The sequence below is a fragment of the Armigeres subalbatus genome, chromosome 1, assembly GCF_024139115.2.
Source record: "Armigeres subalbatus isolate Guangzhou_Male chromosome 1, GZ_Asu_2, whole genome shotgun sequence".
NCBI lineage: Eukaryota > Metazoa > Arthropoda > Insecta > Diptera > Culicidae > Armigeres > Armigeres subalbatus.
Genome location: NC_085139.1, coordinates 91,362,093 through 91,379,921, shown reverse-complemented (window position 1 = coordinate 91,379,921; position 17,829 = coordinate 91,362,093). Strand labels below are relative to the sequence as shown.

The 17,829-nt window shown below is 44.9% G+C and overlaps 1 protein-coding gene across 1 annotated transcript; it reads left to right on the top strand.

The window, feature by feature from the left end:
* The first annotated feature begins 7,850 nt into the window (after positions 1-7,850).
* Positions 7,851-16,887, top strand: LOC134202287 (muscle M-line assembly protein unc-89-like). Its single transcript, XM_062677320.1, has 3 exons — positions 7,851-8,262; positions 8,483-8,968; positions 14,322-16,887. Exons 1-3 carry the CDS (start codon positions 7,945-7,947, stop codon positions 16,779-16,781), a joined length of 3,264 nt encoding a protein of 1,087 aa, XP_062533304.1. The 5' UTR covers positions 7,851-7,944; the 3' UTR covers positions 16,782-16,887.
* Positions 16,888-17,829: the final 942 nt, after the last annotated feature.

The following is a 17,829-nucleotide window of genomic DNA, read 5'->3' as shown; positions in this document are numbered from 1 at the left end:
CAATTGTCATCGGAAGACCCATGGAAGCGTGAGTATTGGAACTTGTGAGGACCAGAGCTATGTTAGGCGCCCCTTCCCGGGTGTCAACTCACCATTTCGCAGCCCAGGACCACCAATTGCATCTTCGTAATTCTTCGGTTCATCAACGGCCAACGCTACATCCACTACGTAGTCATTCAGCCTTTTCGGAAGTACACTTCTTGTACGTCGCTTGTAGCTCTCTGCTACTTCCGGTTACTCTTCAGCAGACTCTCCATCGTAATACTCGTCGTCGCTGCTGTTGTGTGGCTCTTCCTGAATTAAAGCATCAACAATCACTGGCTCCCCTTGCGTTCTCGTTCTCGACATTGACCTCAACTAAGCTATTGTTGAGTTTGCTTTCTGTTCTCGGGTGCTTATAGGAACTATTCGATAATTCGATAAATCCAACGTCACGAGTTATTGTTAGTTTATCCGTCGTCGGATCCACAAACCTATATATATATATATGCCTTGCGATCGCGACAGTATCCGATAAATACCAGCTTTTGTGATTTTGTGCGAGTTTCCAAATACTCTTAAATGCTGCAACGAAGGTTTCTCATCAAATCACTTTTCAAACGGAGTGGTATCTACAGACCGTGATGGCAATCGGTTCTGTACGTACGTTGCATTCATCAAGGCTTCACCCCAGTAGCGGGTGTAGCATTGTCTATTATCCGATACGGTGTACCAGCATGGTGCAAAGCACTAGAGACCGGGTGCAATGTTAAGAAATTAATCAGGATACACCAGCTGATGTGTCTGCGGGTTGCAAGCGCATACCGCGCAATATTTTATGAGGCGGTGTGCGTCATTGCTGGGATGATGCCGATAGACATACTTCTGGAGCAATGAAGAGAAAGATGTGGAGTGCTTCAACGACAGGGTCTCGGTGCAAGTGCAACGTGTCAAGAGAGCAGCTTCGTTGCTCAAATGGCAATGAGCATGGGACACTGCAGTCAAAGGTCGTTGGACCCACAGACTGATTTTGGAAGTGTCGAATTGGATTAGCAGGAAGCATGGTCAGGTCAACTTCCACCTATAACAGGTGTTATCTGAACAAGGCTGCTTTAAAAAGTTCCTGCATATGTTCGGGTTCGCTGATTTTGCGGAGTGCTCGGGATGTGTAGGTAAGGTAGAATCGGCAGAGCATGTAATGTTTGCATGCCCGCCATTCGATGTTAAACGCAATGCCATGCTGCTTGTCAGCGGCATTGATACAACCCCGGACAACCTCGTTTAGAGGATGTGTCGGGAAGAGGTTATATGGAATGCGATGAACACAGCGTCTCAACAGATTATGTCGAAACTACAGCGCTGGTGGCGTCTTAAACAAAACCAGCAGCTGTAGTAGAGTCTACTGTGATGCAGTGAGCACCATGCTCACCCCGACAACAAAAACGTCGCGGGTGGTCTGTGGTGACCTTCGTATGTAGATATAGAGGTCATTGCGGTTACCGCGCGGTGTTTGTTGTCGGGGTGTTCGCGAGTTTATGATACAGACCGATAGGTTACTATCATAGCTTGCGATCGACGGGTGGTGAGGTTACCACCCTTGAAGTCGAAGTTGTGAGCATTCTCAATAGTCCTCCTCTGATGTATTGCTTAATTGTGGGCCTGGAGATACGGACTGGTTTTGGTTTTAGTGGGTTGGGTGAGCCCATCCCCACTCTACCTGAGTTCACCTCCTCAGGTGACTGTTTGCAGATTTCCGTTTACCCTTGCTCAAGTATAAAAAACGTACATAGGCCACACTCCGGAAGCACTGGTGATAATAAGAACGCAAACTACGCGTAGCTGGAACGTGAGCTGCACAAGCCACGACGTCAAAATAATCATAGGAGATTTAAACGCTCAGGTTGGCCAAAAGGAGGAGTTTAGACCGACTATTGGGAAGTTTAGCGCTCATCGGCTGACGAACGAAAGCGGCATACGATTAATTTATTTCGCCGCCTCCAAGAATATGGTTATTCGCAGCAGCTACTTCCAACTCAGACTTCCGTACACCTGGAGATCACCACAGCAGAAAGAATCACAAATCGACCACGTTCTGATTGATGGACGGCACTTCTCCGATACTATCGGCGTCAGGACATATTGTGGCGCTAACATTGACTCTGACCATTATCTGGTGATGGTGAAACTGAAACCAAAACTATCCGTCATCAACAATGTTCGGTGCCGACGACCACCGCGGTACGACCTAGAGCGACTGGAGCAACCTGATGTCGACACTGCATACGCGCAGGACTGCTGGAATATACAGTTTAGACAACCATTAACGACGCAGCGGACAGCTACTTCGGGTAAGTGGTACAAATTAGGTAGAACGATTGGTTCGATGAAGAGTGCTAACAGATTCTGGAGGAGGAGGACGCAGCGCGGGCGATCGTGTTGCAGCAATGGACCCGGCAGAACGTGGAACGCTATAGGCGGAGACAGAGACAGGAGAATAAACGCGTGTGTTCTATCAGAAACTCAACGCATCCCGCAAAAGCTTCGTGCCGTGAACCAAAATATGTAGGGATTAGGATGGGAGCATCTTGCCGGACGAACTTGTGGTGATCGAAAGGTGGAAGCAGGAGAGTAGATGCAGTGAGAGTCAAGGCAACGGAGGAGATGACTACGTCAATTCAGCGGGCGATGGAAGCCAACCAGCCTACAACATGGGGGAAGTTAAGGGCGGTATCGGAGCTGAGTTGATCAAGATGAGCCTGGTAAAGCTGGCCAATTGTCTGCACAGGCTGATAGTCAGAATCTGGGATACAGTACAGCTACCGAAGGAGTGGAAGGAAGGGATCATATGCCCCAACTACAAGAAAGGCGACAAGCTGGAATGTGAGAACTTTCGAGCGATCACATATCACCATCCTTAATGCCGCCTACAAAGTGATATCCCAGATCATCTTCTCCCAAGTAACCAAAAGTTCCTTAAAGAGTGCGTTTTTCGCTTAATCAGCTCAGTGAATCTGATTAAGCGAAAAACGTATTCTTAAAGGAACTTTGGGTTACTTGAGCTGTTGTCTATCACCAATAGTGAATGAGTTCGTGGAAAGTTATCAAGCCGGCTTTGTTAACGGCAGCACAACAACGGACCAGATCTTTATTGTGCGGCAAATTCACCAAAAATGCCGTAAATACCAGCACCCAACGCACCCGCGTAGAGCTACGAGAACAGCTTTCCTGGGAAGCTTACCAGAATGATCAAAGCAACGGTGGATGGTGTGCAAAACTGTGTAAAGATTTCGGACGAACACTACCAAGAACACTACCGTTCGTTCTAATCGCGCCAGGGATTAAGAAGTGGATGGACTTTGGTACCTGTTGTTCAACATTCGGCTAGGAGGTGTCATGTGGCGAGCCGGGTGTAACAGTCGGGGTACGATTTTCGACAGATCCAGTCAATTTATTTGTTTCGCGGATGATATTTGCAAAGAACATTTGCAAAGGTGGAATAACTGTACACTCGCCTGAAACGAGAAGCAAAAAAAATGGATTGGTGGTGAATGCCTTGAAGCCAAAGGACATGCCAGAGGGCGGAACCGAGGGCGACAGGGCCCGCCCGGGAAGCAGTGTTACGATAAACGGGGGTTTTCTCTTCATAAATAGGTGTTCGATGAATTCGTCTACAGTAGACGTTCAATAACTGCAATGCTTTTTAACTGCAATTCGACAGTTGCAACAGTTTTGCAGTTATCGGACCGCTAAACTTCAAAACGTTGACAAAGTCGATGACAATACTGCACTGCACAATTTGATGCACTTTTGTTTCATCTGACGTCGACTGACAACTGTTTGACGTCTAGAATGCATTGTAGTTATCGAACGGCATTCGATAACTGCAACGTAAACATGTTGCAGTTATCCAACGGCTAGTGTACCTTGGATCCTTGCTAATGGTTGATAATAATGTTAGTCGTGAAATACGAAGGCGCATCATCTGTTTAATGTCTGCCACCAAAAAAGAATCACACCCGCACTAAATGTGTCGTGTACAGAACGCTCATAAGACCGGTGGTACTCTACGAGGTACTCTACGGACATGAAACTTGAACCATACTTGGGGAGGACTTGCAAGCACTCGGAGTACTTGAGAGACGGGTGCTTAGGATCATCTTTGGCGGTGTGCAAGAAGACGGTGTGTGGCGGCGAAGGATGAGCTCGCCCAACTCTACGGCGAACCTCAAGAAGATATTTACCTAAACTAGAAGGGTACGATGAGCAGGACATGTTGCAAGAACGCCGGAAAGCAACTCTGCAAAGATGGTTTTTGCTTACGACCCCGCAGGAGCAAGAAAGCGTGGCTAATAACAAGACACACAACTCCCTCTCTTTTTCAGTCAACACATTCGAAGCGCCCTCATCGGGTCACAGAAACACTGAGATGGAGTGTTTGTGTGTGTAAATTTGTTTGGACAGTGCAAACACTAATGCAAGTTTGCTAATGTCTAATTATCTTTCTCTTTCTAGCACGCATATGAAGTATATAATTTGTTTTTATGATGTCCTGGGCTATAATTGTTTTTCATACTGCATTTCAATGATGACAGCGGTCTATGTCTATTGATGATGTTGACACCGAGCTTGACACCGGCTCGATTTTGACGTATTGTATTAGGCTTTCTGCGAGCGTGTACGTACAAGCACATTTCACTCACACTTTTACTCAGTTTGTTTTCAACCACGAGAGAGGGCTCAAGCTTGAGCTTGAGCTTGAGCTTGATTGACTGCTCGTAGTTGCTACTCCATTATGACCAGATCAGCTGTTCTTGCACAGGGAACCAACAGATGTTTGCTTGGGACTAGCACACATCTTCAATGTACAAGTACTGGTGATCTCATTTGTTAGGTCATACTGGCGCCTGCCACGTCAGAATGCAAGTCAATATAGGGAAGGGGGAGGAAATCATGATGCAATCACTCGCCCACTGCAAGCCGAATATAACTCTGCATTTGCCACGAGTTCATGCGGAATTTGTTGGAATTTCTGGGTTAGGTTGGAGATGCAGAGGTCCGTCTTGGTTAACGAGCTGCCAATGTGATAGATAGGAGAAGGTAACTGATGGAATTTCTAATTGGATGTAGGAAACGAGCTCTATAGTTCATTTCCAATTCTATCAGATTACTGATAGAATACTCAAGTTGAAGGTATAGGAATAGTAATGGAAACGGTATGAAAGTCCATTTCCAGTTCTAGCGATTGCTAGAACATGAGAAATAAAGAGAAAGATACAAAGTAAGAGAATGGAACGGACCTGGGATTGAACCCACGACCTCCTGCGTATGAGGCAGAAGCAGTAGCCATATGACTACCAAGCCCGCTATTCAACCACGAGAGAGGGCTCAAACGGAAAAATGAAATGGGAATCGGGGCCGTTCATCAATTACGTAACGCAAATTTTAGCAATTTGAGACCCCCTTCCTCCCCTCGTAACACTTTGTATGGAATATTTAATTTATTTATATGAACCGTAACGCTCGGCTTGACCCCCTCCCTCCCACTATAACGGTATGTAATTTGTGAACGGTCCCTTATTTGCAACCACGAACCGTGCGTTCGTGTTGGTGAGAAATGTCAGCGAGACCCCAATGGTTGCTTTTTAGTTGGGCGATAGCACAATCAGCACAATCAGTATTAAAATGATTAAAAATCCCAACCAGCAAATCACGACTGTAGTTTATAACCTCTTTTCCAATAGGGCGATTCTACTTTTGTAAACAAGTGATTCTCATCTACGAAATGCAACACCACTGATGGAAACAGCGAATCCTCTTCTTTCAATAAATGTCGCTAGATTGCGCTGGGCATAGATTAGCTCACCATGGCTCATCAGCGGCGGGGCAGCTTTTGTTTACAAAAAACAGTTTCGCCCATTTTAGGGTCTGTCTCATTTGGAGAATTAAAATTAAAAGTGACAGTTCGAAAATTAGCAAATAACCCGGTCATAAGAATGGCTGGTGCTACCCAGCAATTCCAATAAGACATCGATGCAAAATGATTCGATATCTGTCAAAAGTAATCTTGCTCTGTGAGCAGGGTTATTCGATAATTATTGAAATGTCACTTTTAAGTTTAATTTCAGTTTAATTATCCAAATGAGACAGACCCTTAAATGTTGGTGCCGAATTATTGAACTGTCACTTTTGAGTTTAATTTGCGTTTAATTAGGGAAATGATACAGCTCTAAGAAGCATTTGTTGCGAAATGTCACGAGATCCAACAGCTGATTGAAGCGGGAATGTAAGCAAACCATAGTAAAATCATGTAAAATCTAGCACATTTGTGCTCCCAAAAGAGGTTATAAACTACCTTTGGAGAAAGATTGTCGCTGTTCGGAACATCTTTCGCTGGGTGATATAGAGACAATGAAAAATCTATTCAGTTTGACAGTTGTCTACCCAAAAAGTTTCAAACATAGCAGAACAAAGGGAGCTGAAGCGACAACCAACAAACATTGGAAGGTTTTTCGTGGCAAATAAGCCTCTTCTGTTAGAAAACTAGCTTGTTCAGCTTAAATTGTTTGTTGGGAATCTTTCTCTATAACATTATGTTTTAATAACCTCTTTTTGTGTTCCCTCATGCAGAATGAAAAGAGAAATTCAAAGAACGTGAAATGTTTGATAGTTGAGTAAATGCAAAATAATGTTGCATATAGGATTGATTCAAAAACATTCTTTTACTCGCTTGAGAACATAAAAGCGACTCTTTCCGCAGCGCAGCACTCAGGCACACATACAAATGTCCCAATCTGTCAATTTCGTGATTGAGCCATTTGGGATTTATGTATGAGTTTGTTTACGTTTTGCGCTGATATAGAATTTTTCACGTTCGCGCTTATCTCTTCTGCAACTACTGACGAAGTTATTTATCATGGGAGCTTGCGGTTTATGTATGAGTTTTTGACATACTTTTAGGTCGTTTACGAGTATCGATGTTTTTACGCTTATAACGTAAGCAATTTTGCTGGGTTTTTCGACCCCCCCTTCCCCTATGTTAGTTTTTTCCCATACAAATGATTTTTTAATTATGTGGTGCGTAAAAAACCGACAGACCCTCACTCCCCCCATAAGTGCTTTCGTAATATGTGTACGACCCCTGTTCTGCTTAAAAACCGATTCGAACTTTTTCAAATTGTTTTAAACCGTAGAACTATTTCTTATTTCCTTTTTGAATTATTCTACATGGGGCAATTTATTTCTATAAATGTTAAATAGTGACATTCTATGATAAAAATGATTTAGGGTTTCATTTTTTATTGTAAATAAAATTTAACAAATTAATTGAAAATATAATGTAAATCAGAAAAATGTATTCTATCCGTAGATTTATTTAAGCTTAGGAACTTCGTTTGCTTAACATCAAGCTTAACATCCCAAATGAAAAAAAAATTACTATCAAAACAAGTATTTGCTACAGCAAATGAGAAAACCAGTTCATATTTTCAACCAATAAAGCAAATGTTTCTCTATTTAATATAATTTATGAGAAAAATTCTTGCAAGGACATTATGAAACAAATCATCTAGAAATCACGCCCAAACAGCAAAGTACTCCAGAATAAAAGTTTGCCTTTGGGTTTTCTATCTCTTTCATGTTTCATAAAATTTCTTTTACATTACCATCATTGAAGGTAAATATAGCACAGTCGGCACTCATTGCTCCAATGCATTTACAAATTACTGTTCTGTCAATCTGTCAGTTACCGATAACCACACTTGCGCCATCTATTTTTCTCGTAGCGGCCGTTTTCATAACCAAATCATTCGTCGAGAAATTCACCACATTTGCTGCCGTTTATTCCCCACTCGTGACCAAGCTGTCAGTCACAGTGGCTACCTCGCCTCAGTCTTGGTGGTACATTTCCCTCGTTCGGATGTGTCAAACGTAGTGTCAATCGGAGTGGAAAAAATATTGATTGCTCTAATGAGTGTTGATGAAACCAAAATGGAACCACTGCCGATGGCGGCCACAGTGGGATCAGATGAGCAATCAACGGTTGCGTCGCTACCTGAACCATCGCTGCCAACGGTTCCTGTGCCACCTCCGCCACCAATCGGTGTCCGTATCCGACCGAAGATTTGCGATGTCCGCAATTGTAACTCGGACAGTTTGCGCAACCCAGAGTTGCTGTTTGTGTGCGTCCCCACTCATAACTATCCCGAACGGCGCTTCGTGTGGTTGACATTGATGCAAGCTATGCGTGATAAAAAGCGCAGTTACTGTTGCTCGCGACACTTCACGGCAAGTTTACCCTATGTGTTGTTTTTTTTTTGTATCGCGATTCAAGATGGCGATCGATACACGGTTAATCAGTTTTACGATGAAATAATGTTGTTTTGAAATATTTTTGTGATTTTCTTTTTACGGTGTTCAGAACAAGATTATTAAAAAATATTCAAACCTGAGAATGACTCATCTATTTTATAAGGATGATTGATTGTTTTTCTATTTTTTGCTGTAGATTCCAGATGATTTTAAAGACTTTCAGGAGTTCATTTCTGCTCCTCCGGGGTACAAACGACAGTTGCTTGTGAAGAAAGGAGTGGTCCCGCATCTCAATATGCCCCCATTGAATATGTCCGCTTTGCCACCTCTGACGGACCGTTGGCCAATGACACTGCCAGAGGGTATGACGGAAGTGGATCAACTGCGCCATAATGCCATGGCGCACCGCAGTATGCCACCCCCGCTACCTATGAGACCCACCCACCTTAACCCACAACAGATGGCACGGGCGCCAAGTGGTTCTCCAATCCGGGTCAGACACTCCCGGGGCGTTCAAACCGATTCAACGCCAACCTGCATTGGAGGACGGACGATCGCACCGAGTTTGCAGTATTGCAGACTCTGCTTCCAAAAGCAAGATTTGGAACCGATCTTCACAGGGGACCAAACGCTCATCGAGCCCGATCTGATTGACAAAATTTATGGATGCACCGAAGTGATGGTAAGTTTTGGGATTTGTTTTTAAATTGAGTGTGTTGAAGTTGTGACAGTTCAGTGTAGGTATGCAGATGAGTGGCATTTAGTGCACTCACACTAATCCACCATGAAAGATTAACGAGTGAGATCGAAACGAAACGGTGATTTCTCTTTCTGTTTCCTGGGGTGTGGTGAATTCTTTTGTTTTCCTGCCAAAACTGGTACTCATATTTAACAGAGGCAGCAATCTTAATGAAAATATAAATTTCATTCGAATCTAAGTTACAAGAAGAAAAACCAAACATTTCCCTTGAACACATTAAAACATAGGATAAAGTTTATATTCAAGAAATATTTCTTTCCTCTTAAATATGGGGTAAAACCGGTAAATCCTTCAAGTTTAGAAAACTACAAATCGTGTTTACAAGATCACCGAAGAAAGATTTGTGGTTTGAAAAACCACAAGGCGCGTATGGAAGACTGCCGGAAAATGGTTTGTGGTTTAGAAAATCACAAAATGCGTCTGGAAGACAGCAGAAAAAAGTGGGTGCTTCAAGAAGTAATGTTTCACCTTTATTCTTGTTTACGTTCAAATGCTCTTTTGTACGAAAGTTTGTGCACATTCTGCTTCGAATGCTTCGAACAAATTCACTCGAAAGAATTTATCGTCCGTGAACAAAAATAAGGGTGATATTTTTCGTATATCTATACAATACTTCCTATTAAGTTGGTCGGAAGGCCAAATTTATCTTGAAAGCCAGTTTATTATGGGACAAATAGACACTTAGAACAATTACCCTTCATATTCATCATCCAGAAATAACTAGCGCCGTACCTGCCTAAATCGTACATTTATTTGGATTTTACCACTATAAGGGGGTAAACTACGCAAAATCATGCAAATTTGTGTGTCTTTAGTTCAATATTCGCGGCATTCAATCGACTGGCAATTCAATTTTCCCGCAGCATGGTTCTACAACGAGGCCGCCTACTCTGTACGAAGATGAAAACCAAGTAACCATTGCAAGTATGCAAGTTTCTAATGCCGAGCTGTGACGAAAGGTTTGAAGATGAAGAATGTGGTTCTAAAAACCACGATACTGGCGTTTTCAGATTTGTTCAGGATGATGTTGCAGAAGTGTTTAGTAGATGGTTACTTTCAGAATACGTAGAAGATCCAGACACTGATGTCAAGGGAACCGCCTCGGAATCCAGCATCGTATGCCGGCTGGATACACTGAAAAGGATTATCCTTAATAGGCTGATGCAGTTCACGGAAAGCGATATCGGTTTATCAAAACAGAAATTCGGTTTTCGAATAGGCAGATCGACGGTTGATGCATTCAGGACAATAGTGAAAGTCGCAGAGAGGGTGTCCAAGAAGAAGAGGTGCGGCAATAGATTCTGCGCGGTTGTAACGATTGACGTCAAAAACGCGTTTAACAGTGCTTGCTGTGAGGCCATCGCTGCAGTGCTATGCAGAATGCGGGTCCGCGACTACTTGTGTAGGACCCTCAAGAGCTACGTCCATAACCGTTTCATAACCAGAAACAAATTCAGGGCAGAAGTCAATCAGGATTGCGTCGGGCGTGCCACAAGGCTCCATACTTAGCCCAACGTTGTAGTACGTGATGTATAACGGGTTGCTGTGCTGACGCTGAAGTTGCTTCAAGGCGTGGAGTTCTTCGAGCTCTCGGACGTTGTCGTCCTAACAATAACTGATTAGTCGCTGGAAGAGGTGAAAATGCCAGTGGCAAAGACGACCGACACGGCTGAAACCTGGATGAATGGAGTCAATCTGCAACTGGCTCATCACAAAACGGAAGTGATGTTGGTCAGCAACTGCAAAATGATTCAGCAGATGCAGATAACCGTCGGAGGACACAATATACCGTCAGAGCGTACTCTGAGATATCTACATCCATGTCGAATTTTCGGTTAAAATGATCAGTGCGCTTGCTAGGACCCTGCCAAATGTCGTTGACTCGAAATGCAGTAGTAGGTGTTTTCTGGCGGCAATATCCTGGATACTAAATTACAGTCCTCCAGTCTAGGGAACTGCGCCCAAGATGAAACGTAACTGAAGGAAGTATAACAGCGTACTTTTCCTAATGGCCATTCGAGTGCGTACAGAATTATTTTGTCGGAAGCAGTTTGCGTTATCGTTGGGATGATTCAAATCAGCACGGAGAAGAACCAGGATTCGAACCACGCAAATGAGGTCGATTTAATCTTCGGAAAATGAACCGGTCGATGGGAGAAGGAAGATCCTCACATCACCATGCCGTTGTTACCACAGCATTCTGCGAACAGAGCCTCGTTTAAGCTGATTCTCCGATGATGCGCTCATAGTTCGAGTTTTCGGATCCGATCTTCGCATTAAAGTCGCCCATACTGATTTTTACATCATCCTTCGAAATGCTATCTACGACGGCATTGAGATAGGCAGCATTGGTCATGTGCCATTAAATTGGGTTATAGAAAGTACAAATACGTTTTTTTGCTCTGTCATTTCGGTAATTCTCATGTGAATTTCTGGAGTAACTCCTATTGGATTTGCTGGCCAACTGGAGAAACTTTTGGAAGAATACGTGAAGAAACGTCCGGAGGAATTCCTGGAAGAACTTCCGAAAGAATTCCTGGAGGAACTTCCGGAGGAACTTCCGGAGGAACTTCCGGGGGAATTCCTGGAGGAACTTCCGAAGAAATTTCTGGAGGAACTTCCGGAGGAATTCCTGGAGGAACTTCCGGAGGAATTCCTGGAGGAACTTCCGAAGGAATTCCTGGAGGAACTTCCGAAGGAATTCCTGGAGGAACTTCCGAAGGAATTCCTGGAGGAACTTCCGGAGGAATTTTTGTAGAAACTTCCGGAGGAATTCCTGGAGGAGCTTCCGGAGGAATTCCTGGAGGAACTTCCGGAGGAGTTCCTGGAGGAACTTCCGGAGGAATTCCTGGAGGAACTTCCGGAGGAATTCCTGAAGGAACTTCCGGAGGAATTCCTGAAGGAACTTCCGGAGGAATTCCTGAAGGAACTTCCGGAGGAATTCCTGAAGGAACTTCCGGAGGAATTCCTGAAGGAACTTCCGGAGGAGTTCCTGGAGGAACTTCCGGAGGAGTTCCTGGAGGAACTTCCGGAGGAGTTCCTGGTGGAACTTCCAGAGGAGTTCCTGGTGGAACTTCCTGAGGAGCTTCTGGAGGAACTTCCTGAGGAGTTCCTGAAGGAACTTCCTGAGTAGTTCCTGGAGGAACTTCCTGAATAGTTCCTGGAGGAACTTCCTGAGTAGTTCCTGGAGGAACTTCCTGAGTAGTTCCTGGAGGAACTTCCTGAGTAGTTCCTGGAGGAACTTCCTGAGGAGTTCCTGGAGGAACTTCCTGAGGAGTTCCTGGAGGAACTTCCTGAGGAGTTCCTGAAGGAACTTCCTGAGGAGTTCCTGGAGGAACTTCCTGAGGAGTTCCTGGAGGAACTTCCTGAGGAGTTCCTGGAGGAACTTCCTGAGGAGTTCCTGGAGGAACTTCCTGAGGAGTTCCTGGAGGAACTTCCTGAGGAGTTCCTGGAGGAACTTCCTGAGGAGTTCCTGGAGGAACTTCCTGAGGAATTCCTGGAGGAACTTCCTGAGGAACTCCTGGAGGAACTTCTTGAGGAACTCCTGGAGGAACTTCCTGAGGAATTCCTGGAGGAACTTCCTGAGGAATTCCTGGAGGGATTTCTGGAGGAACGTCCAGAAGAATTCCTGGAGGAACTTGCTGAGGAGTTCCTGGAGGAACTTCCTGAGGAGTTCCTGGAGGAACTTGCTGAGGAGTTCCTGGAGGAACTTCCTGAGGAGTTCCTGGAGGAACTTCCTGAGGAGTTCCTGGAGGAACTTCCTGAGGAGCTCCTGGAGGAACTTGCTGAGGAGTTCCTGGAGGAACTTCCTGAGGAGTTCCTGGAGGAACTTCCTGAGGAGTTCCTGGAAGAACTTCCTGAGGAGTTCCTGGAAGAACTTCCTGAGGAATTCCTGGAGGAACTTCCTGAGGAACTCCTGGAGGAACTTCCTGAGGAACTCCTGGAGGAACTTCCTGAGGAATTTCTGAAGGAACTTCCTGAAGAATTCCTGGAGGAACTTCTTGAAGAACTTGCAGAGGAATTTCTGAAGGAACGTCCGGAGGAGGAACTTCCAAAGGAATTCCTGGAGAAACTTCCGGAGGAACTTCCGAAGGAATTCCTGGAGAAACTTCCGGAGCAATTCGTAGAGAAACTTCCGGAGCAATTCGTAGAGGAACTTTCGGAGGAATTCCTGGAAGAACTTCCGGAGGAATTCCTGGAGGAACTTCCGGAGGAAATACTGGAGGAACTTCCGGAAGAATACCTGGAGGAATTCCTGGAGGAACTTCCAGAGGAACCTCCGGAGGAACTTCATTCCTGGAGGAACTTCCGGAGGAATTCCTGGAGGAACTTCCGGAGGAATTCCTGGAGGAACTTCCGGAGGAATTCCTGGAGGAACTTCCGGAGGAATTCCTGGAGGAACTTCCGGAGGAATTCCTGGAGGAACTTCCGGAGGAATTCCTGGATTAACTTCCGGAGGAATTCCTGGAGGAACTTCCGGAGGAATTCCTGGAGGAACTTCCGGAGGAATTCCTGGAGGAACTTCCGGAGGAATTCCTGGAGGAACTTCCGGAGGAATTCCTGGAGGAACTTTCGGAGGAATTGCAGAGGAATTTCTGGAGGAACGTCCGGAAGAATTCCTGGAGAAACTTCCTGAGGAGTTTCTGGAGGAACTTGCAGAGGAATTTCTGGAGGAACGTCCGGAAGAATTCCTGGAGGAACTTCCAAAGAAATTCCTGGAGAAACTTCCGGAGAAATTTGTGGAGAAACTTCCGGAGAAATTTGTGGAGAAACTTCCGGAGGAATTCGTGGAGAAACTTCCGGAGGAATTCGTGGAGGAACTTTCGGAGGAATTTCTGGAGGAACTTCCGGAGGAATTTCTTGTTAAACTTTCAAGGGTTTTGCAGGAGGAAGTCCTCTACGATATATAGCAGCAATAATTACTAAAATAATTTTTTAACTTTGCCAGATAAAGTTTATGGAATTTTAACTCTCTGTTATTCTGTTATTATACCAACATACGGAATTTTAAGTCTTCCCAATATTTTCGGTTAAAGACGTCCTCCACGCGGTCGTTTTCTTTTAGCAATTTACAACACCGGTTTATTGTCATTTTAATTCAAGCACAAAATATAACTTAGGTTAGGCTCACATAAATCGGTTTGGATGAAGGCTTAAGAACGGTTTTACCAATCGGAATGAGTTCCGTATGCTTCCTGCGCATGACTAGGCTAATTTAGGTTAGGTCCTATAATCAATATAAATAACTTACAAAAATATCCTCATCTTTCCACAGATTTCCGTTGAGAGCGATTTTCCTTCATCGATATGCACGGCATGCTACACAAAGGTGCAGGATTACGTGAAATTCCGTAAACTGGTTCAACTGAATAACCAATCCCTTCGAGGGGTACTGGTAGCGCCGCAACCAACCAACCCTAACCGCCGAAACCTACCGGCGGTTCCAAGGCGGAATAGTGTCATCCGGAAGATAACTACAGGCATCGTTTCAAACAGACCAACTCTCAAGGTGACACCACTTCGACCAGTAACGTCCACCCCGCCCAGTTCAACTCAAAGATCTCCCGCCACTCCGCAACGAGACGATCCGCTTCTAGAGGTTCAACGTGTTGAAAACGTTGAACGATATCAGCGGAGACAGCAAACCATCGAACGAAATCAACCGTTGCGCGCCAACAGAGTACAAGACACTCTGTATCCCGTTCCTTACCGACGACCCGTCACCGACAATGCCACCGTTGATGATCCACTCGCAAGTGCCGAAGGCGAACAGAAGCTTTCGTCGGATTCGGAAGGCGCTTCTACACCGACAGGAGTTCAACTGGATGGTCGTGTCGTTCCCGTCACACTGATCCGCGTTCAGCAGGAAATATCTGAGGGTGAATACGCAGAACCTAAAGCACCCAATGAAGGCCAGGGTGGTGTCAAAGCAACAGATCAACTACACGATGCAACAGTGAAAGAAGAGGAACCTAGTGCTGAGTTACTGCCACCTGAAATTGTTAATACTAATGTCGGATTTTCTCCGGCAAGAAACATCATCAGAGCCAAACCCCTTCACCAGCTATTACGTAGCATCGAGAGGAAAAAGCAGAATGCTCCAAGCGTACTGCAAGCTGTAAAGCTACTCCCATCTGCTACAGCCAAAGCCCTTGCCAGCCAGAAATCGTCTCTTAAACCTGTCAACACCTTGACGAGAGGGGTAACGAGTGGTCGTTTCGCTGAGCACAGTATGCGTAGCAATCTTGTAAGAACCATTCCCAAGCAAACCGCAGGACGTATGTTCCAAAAATCTATCCCAGGATCGCTGTACAATCTGATTCATAGGGCAAAGAAATTGCAATCTACATCACCTTCACCGTCAGCCTTTAAGCAACCTGACACTGCAAAAATAAGTTCAACACCTTCACCAGATTTGGAGCTGATAGAAACTCAACAACCTGTTCAAGAAAAACTTGGAGTGAAGCCTTCCACTCCCACTTCAACTCCGAAATCCAAGAACCTCACGGATTCACAAGAAAAACAAAAGGAAAACAGTATCTCAGATACTCCGTTTGCTCCTAGGATTGTTCCAATCAGTTCCCCGAAGCCAACCGCGAAGTTAAGCGATCAGCTTTCAACTGCTCCCCCTATTCCAGTGTCTAAACCCGCGGAGCCAGTTGTACAAACGAAGCTAAAAGATAGCTCCAACGTTAAAGTTGGTCCCCCTAAACTCAATCGTTTGGCGGTTGTTCTATCCAGGCTTGCTACTCCTTCATCTGCCCAAAAGCCCAAACCATCGAAACCAGTCTCAAAACCAAAAGAAAAAGACAATAATGTGACTGAAACTGCACCAACACGCACGATTCCTGCAGAATCACTTTCGCCGCGATCGTCACGCGTCCGTAAGGTTCCGCTCAAGTTCAAAAACACCGTGGGATTCCCCATGCCGAAAGTCGTAACCATTAAACCGGACCCGGATGTTGCGCCCGTTGTGCCTTCCCAAGAATCCAAGGAAAAAACTCAAAAAGCAACAGAACCCCAGGAAAAATCTAAAAAACTAGCAGAATCGAAAGAAATAACGGAAAAACCGAGTCCTCGCGTTACTCGGAGATCAAACGTGATCGATGAAAAACCCACCGCTGATACACCAAAAGTTACGAAGAAACCCGAAACTACTAAGGAAACGGTGCCGAAGAGCAAACCTAAAGAAAATGACCCGCCCAGAAAAGAGCCCCCGCGAGTGACTAGACGATCGGATGTAGCGATTGCAAAGCCTGAAGAAGACACGCAACGAGTCAGGGCAGCGAAGCGAAAATCGGACAACAAACCGGAACCAAAACCGCATGCACCGCCTCCGTCGAAATCTCCAAGAGTAGATTCGCCCAAGACAAAGGTACAGGAAGCTTCTACGTCGAAGGTCCCAAAAGCTAAAGAGCAACCTCAGCAGAAAGCCAAGCAGGCCGCTGTGCAAGCCACTGACAAACGGAAAGAAACAACCGCTTCGACGTCTGTTGAAGCGAAAATTGCACTAGATCCGTTGACACTATCAGTGCCGGTTAAGAAACCGAAGAAAAGACAGGAACTGGAACGGGCTAAAACGCCCGTCTCGTCCAAAGATTGGAAGTGTCCGTTTTGCCCGAATAAGGTGTTCGAAGAGAAGAAACGGCTGGTCAAACATCTGCGCAAGCGACACGGCATGGACTACGCTTTGGTCCGGCAACGATTGGCAATTTATGGCGGCAATTGGCGCTAGGGAATTTTTTTAGCTAGAAATAGTTCTTGAATTTGCTTGTTTTTAGAGTATTTTTATTCTATGGTTAATGTAAATAAATGCACAAGTTCTTTGCTCCACGATTGAGTTTTGAGAAGTTTTAAATGATGACTTCCTTTTCGCTTTCGTTTTCCAGTTTATGAACATTACATTGAGGTATAAGGTACAACTTTACCTTAACGATATAAGGTGATATATTATGTTTGAACATTTCACCAAATAATGTGATGTCCGTGATAGCCAGGTTCTGATTTTTATGAAAACCACGGTATTAGGCGATGCGCGGAACAAACAGGATTGACATCTTCCACGTGGACCAGACCAATTGATTTGCCTCTTCGCTCTCTGTTAATCTTTGATTTCGATGCCGATATCTAACTTCTTTTTAAACAGCGACAACGACATGCTTCCATTTCATGCGTGTGTTTTTTGCCTTCGCTGTTTTAAACTAAATTAGCCAAGCAAGTCTTCGGCACAGCAGAGTGTGATTGATTCACACTCTATACAAATCCTCCCAGCCTGTTGTTGGGGGCATATAGTGTGAAGTTCTCAATAATATACCTACAATGTGGGCATTAAAACATTAAAGCACATATGACGATTGGACAAATCAAGCATCCAAAAGATATTCAATTTGCAAACAAAAAGAATCAGTCGTCGATAAGTTCGATTTCAGCTTCTTCATGCAGTTCATCAGTGGGGTGTAAGTAATCCAAGTTCATCATCATTTTGAGGAGGCGATTTTGTTTTAGTTGGATTTTCATGCGATGAGTGTGAGCACAGGTGTTTATTTTTATTTATCATCAGACTAAGGCCGGAGTGGCCTGTGCTGCACATAAAAGACTTCTCCATTCAGCTCGGTTCATGGCTGCACTTCGCCAACCACGCAGTCTGCGGAGGGTCCGCAAGTCGTCCTCCACCTGATCGATCCACCTTGCCCGCTGTGCACCTCGCCTTTTTGTTCCCGTCGGATCGTTGTCGAGAACCATTTTCACCGGATTACTGTCCGACATTCTGGCTACGTGCCCGG

What these genes read in the sequence shown, in the direction of transcription:
- LOC134202287 (XM_062677320.1), top strand. Translation starts at nt 7,945, where the DNA reads ATGAGTGTTGATGAAACCAAAATGGAACCACTGCCGATGGCGGCCACA. An exon ending in GTTGCTCGCGACACTTCACG is followed by an intron (nt 8,263 to 8,482) that starts GCAAGTTTACCC and finishes TTTTTGCTGTAG; the next exon opens with ATTCCAGATGATTTTAAAGA. An exon ending in ATGGATGCACCGAAGTGATG is followed by an intron (nt 8,969 to 14,321) that starts GTAAGTTTTGGG and finishes ATCTTTCCACAG; the next exon opens with ATTTCCGTTGAGAGCGATTT.